Raw genomic sequence first — 21,978 nt, 5'->3', positions numbered from 1 at the left:
TCCCGTTAACAAAGCAAGAGTTGGTCACTGCCACGCAGGTAGAAGCAGTCTTCAGAGAACCTTTAAACCACCTTTAAACTCTAATTTCATTTTCTAGCACAGGATAATTCATTTCAGAAAAAAAAGTCTAACCTTAATGCAATCTGTTGAAAGGCAAGCAACTGGGGAAGGGCACCTGCAGCTGGATGCGTTTGATGAATGGGCATATTTTAACCTTTTAGGTGGAATATGGTTATTTCAACACTTATAATTAGGGCTGTAACATAGCTGCCCTTTTAATAGAGGGCCTGTTAACAGGAGGCAATTGTACCTACAATGAAAAAAAGATGGCATCCAGAGAGGGTATGTATTATATTTAAGCAGGTTTAAAAAGGAACTCTCTTCTTCCACTCCCAGTGTTCTGTTCCTAATATTTTAACTGCCCGTTCATCTGTGCCCAGTGATTCTGCACATACTAACACTGCTGAGGCAACTTTTAAAAAATGGACATTTTAAAAATGTCAATGTCCTAGCCCCACCCCAAGCCAACTGAATACAAATCTTAGGGGTAAGGCTAATAAATTGGTAATCTTTTAAAAAGATCTCCAATTGATACTAATGCATAGCCAGTGGGGGGGCGGGGGACTAAACATATACTTTAGTAGATCAGATGGTACAGGATTCTTAATATCTACAGTCCCACCCCGAAACAGGCTCTCTACAGTGGCTTTAGGGAGCCAAGAAGTCCCTTCCTGACCCAGCCCCCACCCACCCCACTCATACCAATTGCTCTTTAAGCTCTTACCTTCTGGGACATGATTTCTGGCCTCTGTACTCCACCTCTAAATCTCACTATCAGTGGCAAGAGACACCTGACCTACAGCAGCCCTAACAGACAATCACCTGACCTTTACTTAAATAAAGCCAATAAAGGGAGTGCTGACAGCCTTGCAAAGTGGTCAGGTCCACAGCTGGCCGCATCTTGTAGCTGGAGAATGCTTGCTGCTGCTGGGCTGAGGTCTGCCTGCTCACCACCACTTCTGTGGACTGTGCTCTCGGAAGTGGCCCAGACTGAGGCTGCCCTGGGCCATAACAATGACATAACAATGCCAATGGAGCCAATGAATGGCCACTGAGAACAAGGGCCATTCGGATTCATCTTTGAAGCACCTGCATTTAATAAGACAGAGCTTGGCACACCATAGGTGATAATAAATATGGCAAGAAGGGGGAAATAAGTTCAAATATGTGCATGTGTGTGTGTGTGTGTGTGTGTGCGTGTAAGAGATGGTTGTCATTATCACTGTGCTCTAATTACTCATCAATTTGCACACCTTTCAGCACATGTCATTTATAATAACCATTATTACTTGCATTAAGTCCACAGAAGTGAGTGGAACACATTCTCTTAACCTGAAAAATTCAAAGACAAGTGGAAGACACTTTTCTGAGCATTTTAAGTGTCAGGCTCTCACTTAATTCTCACAGCAAAGCAACTGACTCACTATTCCAATTTTTCCAGAGGAGAAAACTTAGACATGCAGAGTTAAGTGACTCACCCAAGGTGTCATAGCTCAGCAACAGCAGAGCTGCAAGCTGGTCCTTGCCTGACTGCAATTCCGCTGTGTCCTAGTGTGCCCTACTATATCATAGCCAGTAGTTAAGAAAGGTGCTACTACAAGCAGTCTCCAGAACTAAGGTTCTTAAACAGAAGCGAGCCCCAAACTTGTCTGCAATGGCTATCTTGGCAACAGCTCACTGACAATGCCTAGAGCCACCCCCAACTTTAGATGGGGCTGCGATCTCCAGTGTACCACAGACTCTACCACAACCTAATGTCTTCTACTCATTACAAGGTTAAATATTGGCTGAAATTTATCTTTGCACATACATGTGTGCTGCTGTTATTCTCAAACCTGGGCCATTTTACTCATTTACATTCCCTGCCTGACTAGTGTAGAGTACCGGCACTACTGGCTAAAATTCCCCAAAAGAGATACAATCTCACCTGCCATGAAAAACCTCTGATGGTGTGACCAAGTAGTACCTTACATTTTAAACAGCTCATTTCTGTAGTCACAGTATCTATTAGAACAATGTCATCACATGTGAATGTCTTTTGGTCTGACTATTGAAATAGAGAAGCCATCTGTTTCCAGCTTCTGTGAGACACATGGTCCTATCTACCTTGTTCCATTTCCTTTAAAAGGACTGGGCTCACCCACTTGAATGAACATGGACTAGGAGCTTCATACACAAATCAACTGCAAGCTCTCGCACTGCCTTCCCATGAAACATTCTAACCACCTTCTCTTTCAAGGCTACTCACTCCCGGCTAATGATCCCACACCCTTCCTTCATCAGGCTCTCTGCTGTGGCTCTTGTGCTTTAGGAAGCCAAGTCTCCCCTAACCCAGCCCCAACACGACCCCACTCATACCAACTACTGCCCAAGGTTTTCATTTCTGGGATACAATTTCTATCCTCCTCACTCCACCTCTGAATCTCACTATCAGTGGGCAAGGACTGCCTGACCCATGTTCTACCTGAGTCCTTTGGCCATCCAAGTCTGCCCCAGCCAGTCTCCCATCACCAGGAAAAGGAACAGGAATGGTCCTACCTTCATGGTTTACTGGTAAAGGACGAAACTGCTTATCCAAAACAACCAGAGAACACGTGGCATCAAACCCAAGTCCTCGAATTTGGTTTACATCGATCCCTTGCACAACTTTCTGTTTTAAAAACAAACAAAAACATAAATTACAACACCAGGGTTTTAAAAGCTTGAAGAAAAATTACAACTAAAAGATATAAATGACAGAACAGAAAAAAAATATATTTACAACCTAAAACAGATACAGTTCAGTATCACTAAAATACCAAAGGATCTATAAATAAGAAAACCACCACCAATCTAATTGGAAATTAAGCAAAGGACACAGAAAGTCACTTTATTAAAAAAAAAAAGAAATGGTCAAAGAGCATATGAAAATATTCTCAACTCCACTACAACTAGATAAGTGCAAATAAAAATATGCCAAAATTTTTGCTTTTCATATTGGCAAAAATGTAAAAGATTAATAGTAGAAGTTGCTATCCCTTATCCAAAATGCTTGGGACCAGAAGTGGTTCAGATTTCAGAATGTTTTGGATTTTGGAATATCTGCACATACATAATGAGATAGCTTGAAGATGGGACCTAAGTCTAAATATGAAATTCATTTATGTTTCATATACACCTTTATACACATAGGCTGAAGGTAATTTTATGATATTTTTAATAATTTTGTGCATGAAACAAAGTTTAAATACACTGAACCACCAGAAAACAAGTGTGTTACTGTCTCAGACCCCCATGTGATATCATGGTAGTGCTCAAAAAGTTTTGAATTTTGATGCATTTTGGAATTTGGATTTTTGGATAAGGGATGTTCAACCTATTAAGGGTGGCTGCAAGATAAGGAGAAGTGGACTTTCTTGAACATTATTCTAACAGTGTAATTATCCTGCACACATTTTGGAGAATAATTTGATAGTATTTATCAAAATTAAAAAGATGCATATCCTTTGGCCCAGCAATCCCATGCCTAGAAACCTGTCTTAGCAAATTAGTAGCTTAAGTAAATAAAGTAATACATAGAAGAAGGTTAACTATAGCACTGCTAAGAATATATTCTAAAACTGGAAAAACTCTTAAATTATGGCACATCTGTAATTTATTAATCTGTTATTAATAAAATATAAATGAAATTTAAATTTCTATGCAGAAATTTAAAAGAAGTAGAAAGGCAACTTCTGGGTGTGGTGGTATGAGAAATTCGGAAAATCCTCAGCAAAATAAATGTATAAAACTGGACAAAGTCATCAAAAACAACCATTTGGGACTATGGAAATTGATCAAAGCCACATGACAAATTGAGAAGCATTTTTTTCTTAAAAAAAAAATCAAATTTATACTTAAAACATTCCCCCAAGAAAATAAAAAACAAAAACTACAGGTCCGAATGGCTTCACTGGGGAATTGTATCAAATATTTAAGGAAGAAACAATATTAATCATACACAAGCTTGTTTAGAATGTCGTAAAGGGGAGACACTTTCCAATATATTTTACGTGGCCAGTATTACCCTGACACCAAAACGAAGCAATGACATCATAAGGACACTACAGACCTATATTTGTCAAGAACATAGATGTAAAAATCTTTAACAAAATATTAACCACCAAATCTTGCAACACACACACACATATATATAGAACATTATATATACAATGTTCCTCTGTAGAACTCTGACTAATATACTCAGGAATGAATTGATCAAAAGAAGTTAAAGACCTATATCTGGAAAACTACCAAACACTGCTATAAAGAGCTACAAATTAGAGAAATATACCATACTCATAACATGGAAATTTCAACATTGTTATGATGGCAATCTCTTCTAATTAATCTACGGATTCTACACAACTCCTATTAAAACCTTAATAGGTTTTATTTACTTATTTATTTTTTTGGTAGAACTGGACAAACTATTCCTAACATGTATACAGAAATGCAAAGGACATAGAAGAACCTAAACACTTTTGAAAAAAAAAAAGAACAAACTTAGAAAACTTATGCTACCTGATTTCAAAACTTATTATGAAACTACCATTACTAAGTAAATGATTTATTGGCATAAGGATAAATGTATAGATCAATAAAATAGAACAAAGATATAAGAAACAAACCAAAACATTTTTGGTCAATTGGTTTTTGATAAATGTGCCAAGACAATTCAGTGGGGTAAGGATAGACTATTCAACTGTGATGCTAGAATTAAATGGCTATATGAAAAAAAAAGCCAAAAAACTTGGACCTGACACCACACACAAAAATTAACTCAAAATGTATCATACTTCTAAATGTAAAAACTAGAACTATAATTGATAAATTTGACTTTATCAAAATTTTAAAATTTTCCTCTTCAAAAGAAATGATTACAAAATGAAAAGACAAGCTACAGACTTGGAGAAAAGATTTGCAAATCATACATGTGATAATATACTTATACATAGGATATATAAAGAACTTTTATAAAAACAACCCAATTAGAATATGGGCAAAAGATCTGAATAGATACTTCACCAAAGAAGATATACAAATGGCCAATACACATGTGAAAAAGTGTTCTATAACATTAGTTATTAAGAAAATTAAAATTAAAATCACAGTGAGATACCACTACACACTTGCTAGAACAGCTATAATCACAAAAACTGATAATATCAAGTGTTAGGGAATTGTGGAAAAAGTACGACCCTCATAGACTGCTGGTGGAAATGTAAAATACAGCCATTTAAGAAAAATGTTTGGCATATTTTTAAACGTAACTTATCATATAACCCAGCAATTACACTCCTAGGTATCTACCCAAGAAAAATAAAAACATATGTAAATACGAAGATTTTATTTAAATATTCATAGCAGGGTTATTTATAATATCCCCAAGCTGGAAACAAACCAAATATCCATCATAGTTTAATAAAATGTTAAATAAAGCATAATATATCCATACAATGGAATATTACTCAGCAAGAAAAAGGCAGGAACTATTCATGTGTTTAGCAACACGGCTGAACCTTAAAAACACTATGCTAAGCAAAAAGAGCCAGACACAAAAGAAAGCATGTTGTATGATTTCATTTATATAAAATCTTTTTAAAAAGCAACTATAAAGACAAAAGGCAGATACATTGTTACCTATGACTGAGGTTGAAGATTCTGCAAACCAGGCATAAGGAAACTTTTGGAGTAATAAGTGCTCTAAACTGGATTATGGTGATGACTGCACAACTGTATAAATTTACTAAAATAATTAAATTATACATTTGCAATGCCTAAATTTTATGATATATAAATTATACCTCAAGCTGCTAAATATTCTTTAAAAAACAAATTAAGCTACAGAAGATAAAATGGAAAAATATCTATGACATATTAATAAAGTAAAAAAAAAAAAAACAGTATGTTGCCTCTGAGGATGGAACTGCAGTTAGAGGTGATAAGAGACTTTTCATTTGTTTGTATAATTTTCAAAGTTGTAGAGTAATACATTTATTGATCAATTCTATTTTTTAGTTTTGTTTCTATGGTTTCCTTTTTGGAAAAAGCATGAGTGACCATATGGTTTCCATTAACTTAAAATATGACAATAAGCTTTTAAATCCCATAAACGTCAACCTAAAAGTGTCCATCCCCATTTAGTGAAATTCACCTTAAAATGTATAACCTTCTTTTTTCCTATTTGGGAATACCAGAACTATAACTTTAGAATTCCATTTCTTACTATTTAACATGTTCCTCAAACAAGAGCTACACACCATTACTGGAGATTTATAACAAAGAAAAGCATTTATTTTTTTCAAATAACATTATTACATATGTTGAACATCTACTATGTGCAATGTGCTTTACATGTATCATCTTATTTAATCTTTACAAAGCCCTCCAAAGGAAACATTTAATAAAAAACAAGTGGATGATTGGAGAGGGAAACTGTGAGGCTCAGAGAGGTTAAGGAACTGGCCCTTGTCACACAGCCAGTAGATGGCAGAGCCAGAATTCAAAAGAGAGGCTTGTGTTCCTTCTATTACACCATACTGCCTGCCTCTGTCATCAGAGCATTTCCTGTTGCCCAAGAGACACATCCTGTGGAAAGGACATGTGCTGTAGGGAGATGTGTTAGTGACCCATCTGTGACTGCTGGCAATACCTTTGACCCACAGTACCAGGCGAATATCCTGCATGCCTTTATTACTCTGATCATTCTAGACTTACAAGAGTGTGAGGACCAAACCCATTCCCTGACAGGCAGCATGGCCTCATGACAATGAGTCACAAAGACCTGAAATCAAATCCTAGCTCTGTCACTCTGGCTAAGTGACTGAGGGCAGGTTACACAATTCCAGCCATTGCAACTCCTCTCTTGCCTTGCTGGTTCATGTTTCTGTAGCACTTACAGGTACAGCTTCCTCTCCCTGGAATGTCCTTCCAACTTGGCTTGGAAATCACTGGGTAGGAGCTAAGATCAGTGGCTTTGGGGTCAGATTGCCTGAGTTTGAAATCTAGCTCTGCCATTTACCAGTTATGCAGCTTTGTGAAGTCAGATAACCAGCTTCCTTGGTAGCATAAAGCTATTACTTATACCTGCATTTCTCAATGAGACTATGAGAATTCAGCTAACATCTGGCATGCAGTACATAATAAATAGCATCTTTTATTGGAATAAATTATCTGCTTCAAATCTTCTTTGAACACATGGGCCATCAATCAGTCACTTGCTATGTGGCCCTACTGCCCTCCACGCCCAGAGACTGCATGCCTACCTTGGATAAGCCCATCCCACACAGGTCCAAAGTTGGTCAAGAGAGGAATTGGGTGAGTGAATGTAGGTAATTCAATAAAACTCCATACCGCAAGGCAGCTTCAGAGTAGAAACAAACACAAGATACTGTATCCAAAGAATCACCTTTTGGTTCCAACTCCAGCACTTCTGGGTCAGATAATCACTATCCCCTCTGAACCTCAGTTTCCTGAGAGTGAGAGATACCTCCCAGTTAAGGATCAAAGGACTCAACAGGTTTGAAAGTACTTTGGAACCAGCAAACCTTTATAGGAAATATAAAGGATAGAAAACACACTCAATGCCTTATTAATGGTGTTCATGGAATATTTTTTTATTTACAAAGCATAGCATGCTCTCTGTGTCATCTCAGCACATATAAAAAGTGATAGGCAAAGGGGATAGCAATAGAAAAAAATTGTATAGACTTGACTCTTTCTAAAAATTATGGGGTGAGTAACCTTCCAGTAGGAACAAGGAAAATATTTCCTTCAATCTATTCTTTGAATCTTCTCTAAAGACCTAAAGAGTTCTGTATTCAAATCATGGCCTTCAGTGACAAAGACTCAGTGTCTCCATCTCTAAAACAGAGACCTCTCACAAGGACCTGCATTTAAACCTGATTTGGCTAAGGAGCCACTATTATTTCCCTGGCCTTACAAGCAAATGCCTTCCTATCATGCTCATCCATAGCAGAGCACCACTCCCATTCCCAGCCTCCACCCCCATCTCCTAATCCATCCAGAAAGATGGCTGTCAGGGCCATATGAGAGGCGCTTGGGGCCTGACCTGGTGACCTGAAGATTCTTTATTATAGTCTCATTAATGGGAGAAGAAAACGGCCTAGTAAACTCACCCTAACAGCTTGACATCAAGAAGATGTCCCTGGCTAGAGAGAAAGCACATTGCCTTTCTAAAGAATTTCAAGAGAAGGAGATTCCTGCAACCTCATTTTGTAACCTGGTCCATGTCTACCAACTGTCAGCTCGTAGCTATGGGGCAGAAAACAAATATTTGGGGAAAGGATTGTACATGGCTCCATTCTTACTGTGGGAACTGGTTCAATCCTGCATGTGTTTTGAATCAGCAGGCCCTGCCATATTGGGTGTGGAGACGGTGTTCCTTAGAAACCCTCCAAACTGAGAACTGGAGGGTTGGATGCATACCTGGTTCCATCTTTAGCTCTATTTAGAGCAAGGGTCAGAGCCTGTGGCCTCCCAGACAGAGTCCAGCTTGCAGTAGTGTTCTGTGTGGCTAGTAATGTACTTTGAAATCTTGATTCGGATGCCTTTGTCAGCTCTGGGAGCGTGTGCGTGGTTATGAAACCCCAGTTCCCTCAGGCTCCGCCGCTCCCTGTTGCCCGCACAATTCACTCACTCACTTCCTCAGTCAGTCCTTAGCAAACGTAATCAAGCCCCTTCCAGGGTCAGGCTGTGCACTCTTCTAGGTATTTGGGAAACAGTGGAGAGAAAAACATTAGAGAAAAGAAAAAACCTTGTTCTTTAAGAGATTACCTTTTAGTACACATAGACAATAGCCAATAAATCAAATAAATTACACAGTGTAGATATGGTATACTGGAATGTGACTAGTCAGGGAGACCAGGAATGCCAGAGAAGGGGAACGTGGCTGCTAAGAAGGTGAGACTGAAGGAAACACTTGAAAGACATGAAGAGTGGACCTTGTGGAAATCTGGAGAAAGAATGTTCCGGGCAGGGGAACAGCAAACACAGAGGCCCTGGGGTGGGACCAGCGAAGAGACTGAGTCAGCTCGTGCAGGGTATGCATTACCTGGAAGGCCCCTGAAGGCAGTCAATTTTGCAAAACCTACTCTAGTGACTGGTGAAATAAATAAATCCAGTCATGAACTTTTACCCATATAGCATCCTGGTGTAGGTATGGTGGCATCCCATGATGATAAGATGAGGAAATAGAGGCCAAACACTCCTATTTATGTCAGTGACCCTAATATTCTGTCAAGAACTAAACCTGAAACAGCTACTTCCTTCCTCTCCATCATCACTGAGTTCAGTTAGACTTTCCTTCCCAAAGCATCTGTCTCATCCCTCCTATTTATTCCTCTGCCATTCATTATTCCACTCCATGCATTCATTACTAAAAAGATATTATTAAGCACCTATATGTGCCAGGCACAGAGGACATATACTGAGCAAGATGGACATGGTCTCAGACCTCGCAGAGTTTATAGTTCAAAAAAATCCCAGCCTCCAAAACTCATCAGAACAATGCAATTGCCTCCTAACTGGCATCCTTGTATTTAGTTTCTGTTCTCTCCAAACCATTCTGAATCTGTTGCCAGACTGGTCAAACAAAAACTGATGATGATTTCTATCTAAAAGAGTTCCCTCTCAGCCTCAGAGCCAGCTGTCTTACATACGCCCCTATGGACAATTGCAACCTCCCTTCCCTTTCTTCCTACTAGAAACCCCCTGTTCCAGCCAGGGTTGGATACTTAACTCTCCCATGTCAGCACTTCTATCCACTCTATTCCCCCATTTCTGACCATCTTCTCTTAAGAGTTCTCAAGAGCCACTTTCTGCCCTAAATCCTTACTCAGGTTCTCTCCATTGGGTAGGAATAGGGACATCCTAATTTCTTTTGATTATTCTTTTTATACTTCCTGAGTCTAAAATATGCTAGGCTCTGGGTGAGCAAAACATAGTAACTGCCCTCCATAAAATCTAGTAGGGAAGACAGATTAATCAAAAATAAATAAATAAATAAATAAATAAATGAGTTTATTATTTATTTCATTTTTGTTATTTTATTATTGATTTATATAATTATTTTATTAGCTCTTAATCAAAAAATGAATGACTCCCAAACCAGATGACATTCTATGAAGAAAGTACAGGGAACTGTGAAGAAATTTAATAAGTGAAATAAGATTTAGTTAGAGGTAGTATTGGGCAAGAAAAGCCTTCTTCCTTGAAGAACCGACTTCAAGAACTAAGATTTAGAGCAGCACTATCAAACGGAACTTTCTGCAATAATGGAAATGTTCTGTATGTGTACCGTCCAATACAGTAGCCACCAAGCCCATGTGGCTACTAAGTGCTTGAAATGTAGCTAGTGCAAAAGAGGAAGTAAATATTTAATTGTATTTAATTTTAACTTATTTAAACAGCCACATGTGGCTAGCAACTACTGTATTGGATAGTGCGGATCTAAGGATGAACAGGAATTAAATATGCTGGTGGAAGGCAGGAAGAGTGAGCAGGCAGAAGGAAGAAATCTGTGTAAAAGCTCTGAGGCTAGAGGGAGCACTGTATGTCTGAGGACATGACAGAAGGAAGGTGTGGCTGGAACGCAGAGAGCCAGGAGAAGCATCCTGAGATGAGCCAGAAGAGCAAGTTGGGACCAGACTATGTAGGGCCCTGAAGGCCATGTTAAGGATTTTGAGTTCTACCCAAATATAGGCACGGCACACCTCATTTTATTATGCTTTACTTTATTGAACTCTGCAGAAACTGCATTTCTTACAAATTGAAGGTCTGTGGCAACCAGAGTGAGCAAGTCTATCGGAGCCATTTTTCAAACAGCGTGTGCTCACTTCATTAGCATTTTTTACTTAGCAATAAAGTATTTTTTTTAATTAAGGTACATACATTGTCTTTTAGACTTAATGCTATCGCACACTTAATAGACTACAGTGTAGTGTAAATGAAACTTTTTTATGCATGAGGAAACCAAAACAATTCACGTGACTTGCAGTATTGCAATATTAGCTTTACTGCAGTGGTCTGGAACCAAACCCGCAATATCTCTGAGGCATGCCTGTAGTAGTGTGATACTATTGAGAGGTTGTAAGCAAAAGAGTGCCATGATCAGATTGGCATTAAAGGAAAAGAAATCCATTCCAGCTGCAAGAAGGATAATAGATCAGAAAAGAGAACAGCAAATACAAGGACATCAGTTAGGCTCTTAGAAAAAAAGACTAGACCGCAGTATAGTGTAAATGAATCTAGGCAAGAGATAAAGGTATATGGTGCTGCAGAAGGAGAGAATATATAGATTTGACCCATTTGAGTTCAGGCTTATCACATACTACCTGGATAACATTGGGAAAGTCACTTAACTCTCTGGCTCCTAGCTTTTCAGTTGCAAGGTAGGGGTGATAACAACCCCTTAAGAAACCCGTAATTGAGTGTATTACGAGAAATTCTAGAGAAATATAGGTAAATAAGATATTACCCCTCCCCAGGGGCACACATTGCCAGTTAAGCAGACAACCAGGTAAAGGCCCTTGTAATCCAGTATGGTTACACAACAAACAGGGTAAGCTCATGGTGCCCCACATAGCTCCAAAGCTAAAACACGTCTAGCTGCTTCATACAATTTCCAGGCAGGGCCACGCGAAGGAAGATACAGCTGGAGAGAGAGGCAAGGGGCCAAGCCTGAGGGCAGCGGTGGTGGCAAGGGCATGTCCCAGCCTTTCCTCTTACTCGGTGTGAGACCTTGAGCTGGTTACTAAAACCCTGCAACACTCTTTTTTTTTTCCATCTTTAAAACAGAGAATAATAAAAACGACCTCAAAAGGTTGTTGTTGGGAGGACAAGATGAAGTGATGGGTATAAACTACTCAGCGTAGTGCCTGGAACATAATTAGTGCCCAAGAACTATTAGCTACAGCTATCATCATCATCAGATTACTGTTATTATTATTGCTATTATTGACTTAGGGGAAAATCACCTCGGGCAACGTGAACAACTTAGGGAAAAGGAACTAGTACAAATGCTCTCAAGCTCTCCACTTCCTGGAGTCCATGAGAAAGAAAGGACAGGCCAGGATATATTTTATGCCGCTCTTTGCTCTAGACCAGTGCTTCTCAAAGTCTTACATAGAAAGAGCCCTAACTGGAAGGGGAGTGAATATTCCTAAGAAGTACCTCCCCTGTGGACTTTGACTTTTCAGTATTTTATCTTAGAAATTGATTCTCTACCATGATCTACTCATTCATGGTATCATTAGCACCACCATAGGAAACACAGTGCATATACATTTCCAGCCACTGTTATGACGTTATATATACATTGACTCATTTAATTCTCACAGCAATCCTATGGAAGTAGGTACTATTACTATTCCCATTCTACAGATAAGGAAACTGAGGCAAGAAACATTAAGTAACTTGTCCAAGATCCCCAACTAATAAACGTCAGAATTGGGATGTCATCCAGGTAGGCTGGCTCTAGAACCTGTGCTCTATGGTGGTGAGCTACCTCTCTAAAACAAAAATGCTTCCCTTCTTAAACATCACACCAGCAATAATGTTCCAAGTAGACACATCATGCTTACCCTGTGGCTTCTGATACACAGCCATATATCCATACTCCAAGTGAGGAGAATGGCCTAAGACCCAGCTGCTTTACTCAGAGTAAAGCTACAGTGATATAGCTTTGCTATAGTGAGACAGCGACGCTAAGGACAAATGCCCACAGCACTTATGCAGCTAACGGGGCTCAAACAGATGACGAGTGGGCCGCCACTGGGAGATGATTAAAAATCTACCATTAAACCAAGTTGTACTTAGAGTAGACCTTTTTTAAAGTAGCTTTTCATCAGGGGATTATATTTTCTTCTTGACGGTTTTCTTAATGGCAAGCAAGGCTATATGTTAAAGGAACAAAGGAGACTCAAAAGGCAAAGAGTAGAAGATTCTCACCAGGGTGGGGGCTAAAAGGGGAGAGGGAAGAGGAAAATTAAACAAGCAGAAGAGACGATGCCTCTTTTACTCCAGTATAATGCCGCGGTGCTGCCCACCCCCACTCCTCTTCCCTCTGCCTTCTTCTCCGGGGGCACTAACAGCAGCCAAGAGCTCATTAAAGTTTAAACAGACTGATCAATAGGGACAGAATGGTGAATTGTCCATCTGCAAATTACCAAGCACCTCATGAATATTTAAGGAACTAAACTAGGAACAGGGAAAAGAAGGAATCCAGGATTTTATATGTCCCTCTGGATAAAAGCACAAAAGGATCTCGGCCATTCCTGGCCACCAGGACATAAAATCAAACAGTCAAGTGGAACTTTAAAAATGAACAAGTGTCGCCCGGCATCGCTTCCTTTCACAAGCCAGCAGGCTGAATCCAACCCAAGGTCACTCAAGATGAACACCTGCCTGGCACGCATCGGAGACGCTCTGGTCTGACCCAACTTCCTCGCTTTCTCAGAACACACACTGTTTTCTTGCCAGCATGCCTCTGTACATGCCGTTCCCTCTGCCCAAAGTGCAGTTCCCCTAACGTGTCCACTGGAGAAGCAGGAGAGTCCACTGACTAGGAGTGTAGCTGTGGAGTCAGACTGCTTAGGTTCCTGTCCTGCCTCTGCTACCTCCCAACCCTATGATCTTGGCTAAGTCACCTAACCTTTCGGGCCTCCATTTCTTCCACAATAAAACAGGGGTAGTAACGGTACTACCCTTACAGAGTCACATGAGGATTCGACTACATAGTGCAAGTTAACACATCTTGCACAGCATTTGGCATACAATAAAAACGCAGTAGGTGTTAGCTATGATTATTGGTGAATTTTCCCACGTTTGGTCATACCTCAAGCTTCCACATCTGCCACGGCTTCCCTAAGCACCCTCGGGTTAGCTCTGTCCCCAGCTCCAGCCGTAACCACTTTGCTTCCAGCTCTTATCACACCGTATTTCAGCTGTTTATCAGTCTCTGCCACTACACGGTGAACTCCTGCAAGGCAAGGCCTATGTCTTGCTCACCTCTGCATCCAAAATGACCCCAAGATGGTCTGTGGCACCGGGGGACACACAACAAACACTTGACAGGTGAGAACATACTCAAGGAGAAGACCCAGTTGTGCCCATACCTTTGTGACAGCACAGCACGCGGCCCAGATGTCCTCGGAGGACTGCTCGTGGTGGTTGAACTGGGGCTCCCACTTCTTAATTGGCTGGTCTGCGAAAGCCAGAAGGACCCCGCTCTGGTCCACCAGAGCCGCACGGACACTACCTGTCCCAACGTCCACGCCCACATAGTACCTCCCTGGTTTCTGTTCACCAGACATTGCAGTCCCTCCACCTGTGGCGAGAAAGCACAAAACCATGTGAAGACCAAGTGGATCTGCAAAGACAGTCACAAAGCATCTTGAAAGTAGAAAGAGAAAAGGTAGAAAGAGAGAAAAAGAGAAAAAGTAGAAAGGTAGCTGCACTACCTAACTGTGCAGCCATTTATTATTTATTCACCCAACAAAATTTTCTAGTGTTAACAGTATACTGATAGGCGCTGAGCTAGGTGATAGGTGAACAAGACAGATAAGGCCTCAGACATGCAGTTTCCATTCTTGGAAGGGAGTCAGATATTAAGCATTTAATTGCCTAGTTATTTATGCAAAACAGTGATGAGCGCTATAGGGCAAGCACAGGGTAATAGGAGAATTTGGAATCTGGGGGCAGGAGAGATGGACTGATTCTCTGTGAATTTGAATCAGCAAGGACAGGAGCCATGGTACAGAAAAGAATCCTTGTTTCATTCAACAGATTATCTGCTGAGTGCCTATTACGTGCAAGCACCATGAAAAGTGCATATATTCCCTCTACTCCTCGCTACAACTCTAGAAGGTGAGGATATTTAAATCTCTATTTCATAGTTGGTCAAGGTAAGACTCTAAAAGATAAGTAACATTTTGCTTAATGCAAGGTCTACACACTCATGAGGAGGAAATGTGCATTATTATAATGATGTATATTACACTGATGAAGAAATAGGTCTCTGCAAAGTTAAGGAATTTACCCAACCTCACTGAGGAACAGCCTGGACCTAAAGTCCCATGTCTGTGCAGTCATGCTCTTTCCTTTCTTTCCTAAAAGCCTGCATTAATATAATAGGTTTGGAGAAGAGGCAAATATATTGCAGCTGTGTCATGAAGTGATGGGAATTGGCGAGGCACCCTGAGGGAGACACAATCAGGAATCAGTTAGACAACCTGTTTTCCTTACAGAACCCTGGTGAGTTACAAGGAAATCTGACCAGAGAACACTCAGGAATTCCTTGGCCTTCATGGCTGCTCTAATTCCCTTTGGTCAGATTAGCCCACATGACACAGAATCTCACAGAGGCTTTTATTTTCCAGATTGGCCTTTCAAAGAACAAGAACAAGCCCTTAGGACAATTCAGCTGGTGAACACACAACAACTCCCCAGGTGAGCTCAGGGCAGCCTTAGCGCCCAGAGTCTAATTTCAACCTGAGCGGCGTTCTGCACCCTTCAACTTCAGAAAGATAATGTTTCCTTGGCCAAGTCACACTAGGAGATTCTAAAACAAAATCAGCCGGCAGATGTTTGGTAACTGCTTCCTGGATATTTATCCCAGCAAAGGAAAAAAAAAAAAAAAAAAAAAAAAAACCTCATTCAAAGTGATTGCTTCTGACTTAATTACAAGGGTTTCCCAACTGTGTGTGTCCCCCTCTTGGCTTTGTGGCTCACTGGCAGGTGAAGAAGAAAATGGGGAAGTTATAGAAATAATATTTACTACTGTTATCCGAGCTTCAGAAAACCACTGCCAGGCCACAGCAGCCAGTGTGCATTCTCATCTTCTCCTCCTTGCTCACACCCCTGTAGGGGCAGCAGATGACCACTAGCACCAATCCTCAAATCATTCATTCCTTCATTCATTCAACAGTGATAGCTTTTCTTCAAGCCATTACTTGAAGAAAATTTAAATAAAGCAGATAAAAGCAGAGCTGCTCTTGTTTGAAACAACGATCATCCCTGCTTCACCCTCCAGCCCTTCCTCCAGCAGTCCCTCTGCTGGGCCCTTTCCTGGGACAACCGAAACCACCAGCTGCAGGCTGTGATACACCCTAAGGCTGTGGTCCCCACCCCGTGGGCCATGGACTGGCCTGTTAGGAGCTGGGCCCCCACAGCAGGAGCTGAGCAGTGGGTGAGTGACCAAAGCTTCATCTGTATTTACGGCTGCTCCCCATCACTCGCATCACCGCCGGAGCTCCGCCTCCTGTCAGATCAGTGGCATTGGATTCTCATAGGAGCACGAACCTTACTGTAGACTGCACATGCAAGGGATCTAGGCTGCACTCCCCTTCTGAGAATCCCATGCCTGATGGTCTGAGGTGGAGCAGTGATGCTAGCACTGGGGAGTGGCTGCAAGTACAGATTGTCATTAGCAGAGAGACTTGATTATACAATAAACGTAATGCACTTGAATCATCCCAAAACCATCCCCATTTCCAATCTGTGGAAAAATTGTCTTCCATGAAACCAGTCCCTGGTGCCAAAAAGGTTGAGAACCGCTGCCCTAAGCATGGTATCTCAGGCCTTCCATGACCCTTCTGCCTGCTGTCCACACCTGCCTAACACAGTCCTTCCCATTCTCACTCCAAGCTCCAGACATCCTCCCAAACTCCTCTCAGGCTCTCAAAGAACCCATACTGCTACAGCTCCCCCCCCCCATCACATACTTGTCCCTTCCTAATTCCTTCCTCTCACCCACCTGGGAACCATGTTCTTACATTTTAAGGTGTAGCTCAGCCACGACCTTTTTGGGGAAGACTTTCTTGCCTTTCTCCATCTCTCGAACACAAAGGATGCCAACACAGCATCCTGACCCTACTTTCTTTTAAAACTTGCCTCTCTGGATGGAAACTTTGTTGTTCCCGTGTGTGTCCCTCTTACTGGCCTGCACCTGAGAAAAGGAACTCACTGGTTTCTGCATCTCCATTTCCTAGCACAGTGCCTGGCATATAGTTGGTTTTCAATGAAAGTTTACTGAATGAACTGAATCCATGAATTAACAGAAAACAAGGATAAACAGATTCGTGCCTCCATAGTTTGTATTCCTAAGTTTGCACTTACAGTCACTAGTGTTTATTCTAATATCTTATGTCTCATTCATCGAATTAACAGATATTTATCAAAAGTTTACAACCACATTTTATTAATTCTAGGGCATTCATTTGTCTCACACTTAGCTTCTCTGAATTCAGGGTGAATTTTACAATTTAATTGATGGCAACTTACAGCTAATTGGTAGCTTTTTCTTTCTTTCTTTCTTAGTGCTATATGAAATAATGATGCATCTTGCAACGAGTGACATCTGAGACTCAAGGAAACACAAATTGTTATAGGCACCAGGCCCCCTGCTAAAGATACAATGACTGACAAAACAGGGACAATGCCTTGGCACAGAGCTGCCTCAGCTTCTTTATTTGCAAATAAGAGGCAGACTGAGCAAGCCAACTGCTCCACCTTCCCTCTACCAACCACACACATCTTCTTACTTCCCTTGGGATTCCCTCTTGACTTCCCACTGTCTTCACTGTGAAGGCCCCCAGGGGTGCTTTTCCTTAACACTGGTCCTAGCACGTCAATAGCACTTTGCTCTTGGCTGGAACTTTGCAAGACTATTCTAAACACATAGGGAGGAACAAAGAAATAAGTAGGAAATGAAGGACTGGTGCAAACATTCTGGCTTACACAGACCTGGCCAGCGAGCATCCAGGCTTGTCTCCACACCCACCAGCCCCAATGATAAGAGAGAGTCCCACGGGGCTGGCCCAGACCCTGATGTTTGGGTTGCTTCATTTTCGACTCCCTTTCTTCCTTGGTAGGGAGTGCATCATATTGTCACCCACTCCCCAGACATCCTGATTCCTTTCCAGTAAAATCCAAATAGGCAGATTTCCACTCTACAGCTCCCCGTGGGTGTGTTCCAGGTCTGGTTTCTGGACCCAGGAAAGAGCCCACCCTTCAGAAGAGCCCCCATCTCACAGGGAGAATGGAGCTTTATGATTAGATAATTAACTCCAACTGCTGCCTATGTCACTGCTGTATTCCCAGTGCCTGGCACATAGCAGCAACTCAGTAAGTCCTTGTGACTGTGTGAATGAATGGCTATCTTTAAAACCCATCATTGGGGAAATAACAAAAGGTACTCTGTTTACTGTGTATCTGATACTCTGCTAAGCGGCTTGCTATAACGCCACTTTCAATCCTGACCACAATTCTTGAAGACAATAACTATTATCATTTCCATTTTACTGAGGAGGAAGGTGAGTCCTAGACAGGTAAAATAACTTGCTCCAATATGTCATACATAAGCAATACAGTTGACAGCAATCCATCTCCTCCTGTACCAAAGTCCCTAAACTTTCTCAGGATGCTCTGTTGCCCCCAGATATTGTTCCATTTATTAAATGCCTATTTGTCAGGGGCTTTGCTAGGGGCCCATGCCTACGGTGCCTAAAGTCAGCTAACTCAGAACCCAGGCTGTTCATCTTCAGAGACTGACCCTTCCACAATGCCGGGCAGCCACTCTCCAGCAAACCATCTGCTTCTATAATACATAATCAATGCATCATTCAGTAAGAGTCAAACCTATAGGAACAAGGGAGTCAAACCCTCCCAGCATCGTTCACAAACTCCTCCCAGTTCGTGATTTTCTGTGGAACAGATCCTACTCAAATATTTCAGGTTCACCATTTTCCCCATTATTATAGTTTTAAGTGATCTCTTTGTGCTTGTTTCCACACCTGGAACCTGAAAGCAGGGAAGTTCAAGCCCTCGGGCAGCTTCCCAAAAACTCAACCCATGACTTATGAAAGCTCTACGGAGAATTTTCTGCAACACAGATCCCCTGCTCTTTCCCCACTGTGCCCTGTGCTCCTGGGTCATAAATACAAACCACTGTCACCTGGACTCTAAACCCTAATCAACTAGTATCTCTTAGCCTCAAAAAATAAAGTAACTGCAAAATTGAAAACGTTATTCCATTTTCTAGTTTTGTTTTGTTTAAAGGATCAGGATCCTCCTTGGGTCAATCATTTCCACATTTATGGAAACCCAATCAGGCTGATAAACCTATCACCACTTTACACCTCAGCAGGGTAGCGGTAATTTGCCTAAAGTCACACAAACAGTAAATGGCAGCATCAGGATTTGAACCCTAGCCTCTTATGGCAAGTTGAGGGCTCTTTCCACAACACCAAGCTAAAATGGAAAACCAAATCCTTTGATAACTTCTTCAATAACAACAGCAACAACAATGTGGTGGGAATATTTATTGAGCTCTGCTCTGCAGAGGCCCCGCTTCCCAGTTTAGGAAATTGACATTCTCAGAGATGACACACCACAGAAGCAGGGGGCCGGGATTCAAGGATACATCAGTGTGACTCCAAAGTCTCCGTTACAAATGGTCAGAGTCAGAACTGCGGTTTCATTTCATTCTTTTTAGGCAAAGGTGAATGCTCTGAAAACAATTGTTAGGAATATGGGGAGGGTGGTCAGGCACAGAGAAATAAGGACATGGACCGTAGACAGCCAAGAGAAAGAAAAATAACAGAGCAAGTCAAGCTGTGCTGCATGCAAATCCTGAGACATACCTAACTTCTCAGCCCACGAGACGTTTCAAAGGGCAGAAACAGCCTCCGTCCAAGTCCCCAGCATGGACTGGACTGACTTTTAGCCCCTATTTATGATCAAAAGACTGCTCTGTATGATAAATATTTATACAGTTCATTAAATAATAGCCTGTATAAATATTATTAGAAATGTGCCACAGGAAACCACAGACTTTGCGGCTGATTCTTCAACAAATGTGCAAGCTGCTCAAATGCAGCGTGAAGAAAGGAAAAGGGGACCTGGGGGTTGGAGGCTATTCTTTGCAAAAGGACTTAAGTAATCCTAAAAAAGGGGGTATGTGCTACAAATATCGACCACATGGGGATTGTTCTCTCATTGTTTCCTATGCCTGCAAGCCTCCAGAGTGGAGGAGCTTACCTTATGTCCTATTTCTTAAGGAGCCGCTCCTCCAGGAGATTTGGTGACAGTCCACAGACACAGTATTCCAGCGACCTGGGAAGGAATTCAATATCCTCTTTCAACTTTGATCTCTGGACTTTGCTGGGAGCTCGTGTACACGCCCCACATAATTTATTTAATTAGTTATACTGCAGTCAGGGGTGTAGTAAGATTGGGAAGTAAAAGATGAGCAATGGCTTAAGCTTGTCCACTTCAGCCTTCTTAACAGAAAGGATTGAATACCACTTTCAACAAGTCTCACATGCTCTAAGATGGTGAGAAAATTTGGAATGGGAAGGAAAGAGCTAATTTGGCAATAGTTGGTTCTCTGTAAGCTATACCAGCAACACACGAAGGAGGAAAAGAACAGCTTGCTAACAGGCACGTTTCCTCTTAAAGTAAAAAGCTGTCTCCAATAACCCCTTCCCCAGTTCTTTTTCAGGCTTTTGGGTCAAGGGGAAACATTTCTAAAAGTTTTCAGGTTGCTAATACTGATTCAAAAGAAGCCCGAACACTTTCTGGGTTCCCCAAACTTTTGGAGCCTGTAGCAAATGCACAATACATCTTTCACCCAGACACACCCGCGGCCTGGTGTAGATGGTGCAAGGGAGTAACAACCTATTTCCAGTCAAGTCTGGGGTGACCAGCACGTTCTGTGGCATCAGAGAGAAAGGAGGGAGTAAGCAGTGAAGCTATTCCCTGAAAGCTACTGAGTAGCTGAACCATGTTCCTATCTCAGCAAGCTCCCAGAAGGCTCGGACAATCTCTCATTCACCACTGATGTCTAACATGAATGCCTAACAAAGGACCTGGCCTGCTGCAGATCAAGAACAAGGTCAAAAGCATCAGAGGAGGAGGAGAAGGAGAAGAGGGGGAAGGAAATGTAAAATGCTGAGGGGAGAGGATAAGGGGGTAAGTGGGGGGAGGGAAAGGGAGGGGAGGGAGGAAACTGAGTCAGCAGGAATAGGAGGGTTGGGGGATTCAGAAGATAAGAAACTAAGAGCCCCCCTACCACTGATGGGAGGAAGGCAGAAGAAAGAAAGAAGCAAACATATGCCTTGGCCAACAAAAAAACACCCACCAGATTCTTCCTGCACAGGAAAAGTCCATAATATATAGAAGGAACAGAAAATGAAATGTCAGTTCTGAGACCCAGATGTAAATCCAAATATCAAACAAAAACAAAACACAAACCAACAAGATCTTTTCTCTACTCTGAGAGTCACCCACTCATACCTGGAGTGCTTGCTGTCACCCAACAGGGCAGACCTCAGCCCCCAGCACCCAGGAGTTCACATGTGGGACCCATGACACACAGGTTCCTCAAGCCAGCTAACAGGCTGTGAAGAAACCCCAGACATCCAAGAACATGAGAAAACACCATGGCACACATGGTCTCTGAGCCCAGACATTCTCAAAAGAAGCTCAGAGTACAACAATCCCCTGCACAGCAAGGCAGGGCTGCCTCTCCACAGCAGGGGACAGGGGGCTGGGCCTATCTACCTCTGCATCTCCAACGCATACACCCCAAAATAAGCTTGGTACATAGCAGGTACTCAATGCTGATGAATGAATGAACAAAAAGTCACTCCATTTGGGAGAAATGAAGGCAATTCTCCCTATCTCACTGAACACTAAATATTCAGCAGCCACAGGGTAGGGAGTCAGGTGTGAAGGTTAGCAATTGGGAAATCTGGATTAGCAATTGGGAAATCTGGGACTTGTCCTGTATGTGTCTATCACTGATTGACTTTGGACAAGTCCCTTCACTGATGACTCTCTTCCTAAGTATAAAAGGAGATTTGTGAATTCAGTATA

At 41.7% G+C, this 21,978-nt stretch overlaps 1 protein-coding gene across 6 annotated transcripts in view; it reads right to left on the bottom strand.

The window, feature by feature from the left end:
- FGGY (FGGY carbohydrate kinase domain containing) overlaps nucleotides 1-21,978 on the bottom strand; it is a 384,511-nt gene that overhangs the window by 351,692 nt on the left and 10,841 nt on the right. For 4 of the 6 annotated variants that reach the window (XM_012785132.3, XM_075998776.1, XM_012785133.3 and 1 more), the window contains exons 2-4: nucleotides 20,140-20,214; nucleotides 14,217-14,428; nucleotides 2,599-2,710 (exon numbers count right to left, since the gene is read on the bottom strand). In XM_012785132.3, the coding sequence (XP_012640586.2) occupies nucleotides 2,599-2,710; nucleotides 14,217-14,414 (310 nt within the window). In that variant the 5' untranslated portion in view covers nucleotides 14,415-14,428; nucleotides 20,140-20,214. The remainder of the gene's footprint in view (nucleotides 1-2,598; nucleotides 2,711-14,216; nucleotides 14,429-20,139; nucleotides 20,215-21,978) is intronic. The other 2 variants (XM_012785136.3, XM_075998778.1) reach the window with 2 other exon arrangements.

This window comes from Microcebus murinus, chromosome 2 (genome assembly GCF_040939455.1).
Source record: "Microcebus murinus isolate Inina chromosome 2, M.murinus_Inina_mat1.0, whole genome shotgun sequence".
Taxonomy (NCBI): domain Eukaryota; kingdom Metazoa; phylum Chordata; class Mammalia; order Primates; family Cheirogaleidae; genus Microcebus; species Microcebus murinus.
Note: the sequence above shows the minus strand (reverse complement) of the source record. Positions and strands in the feature narration are given on the sequence as shown.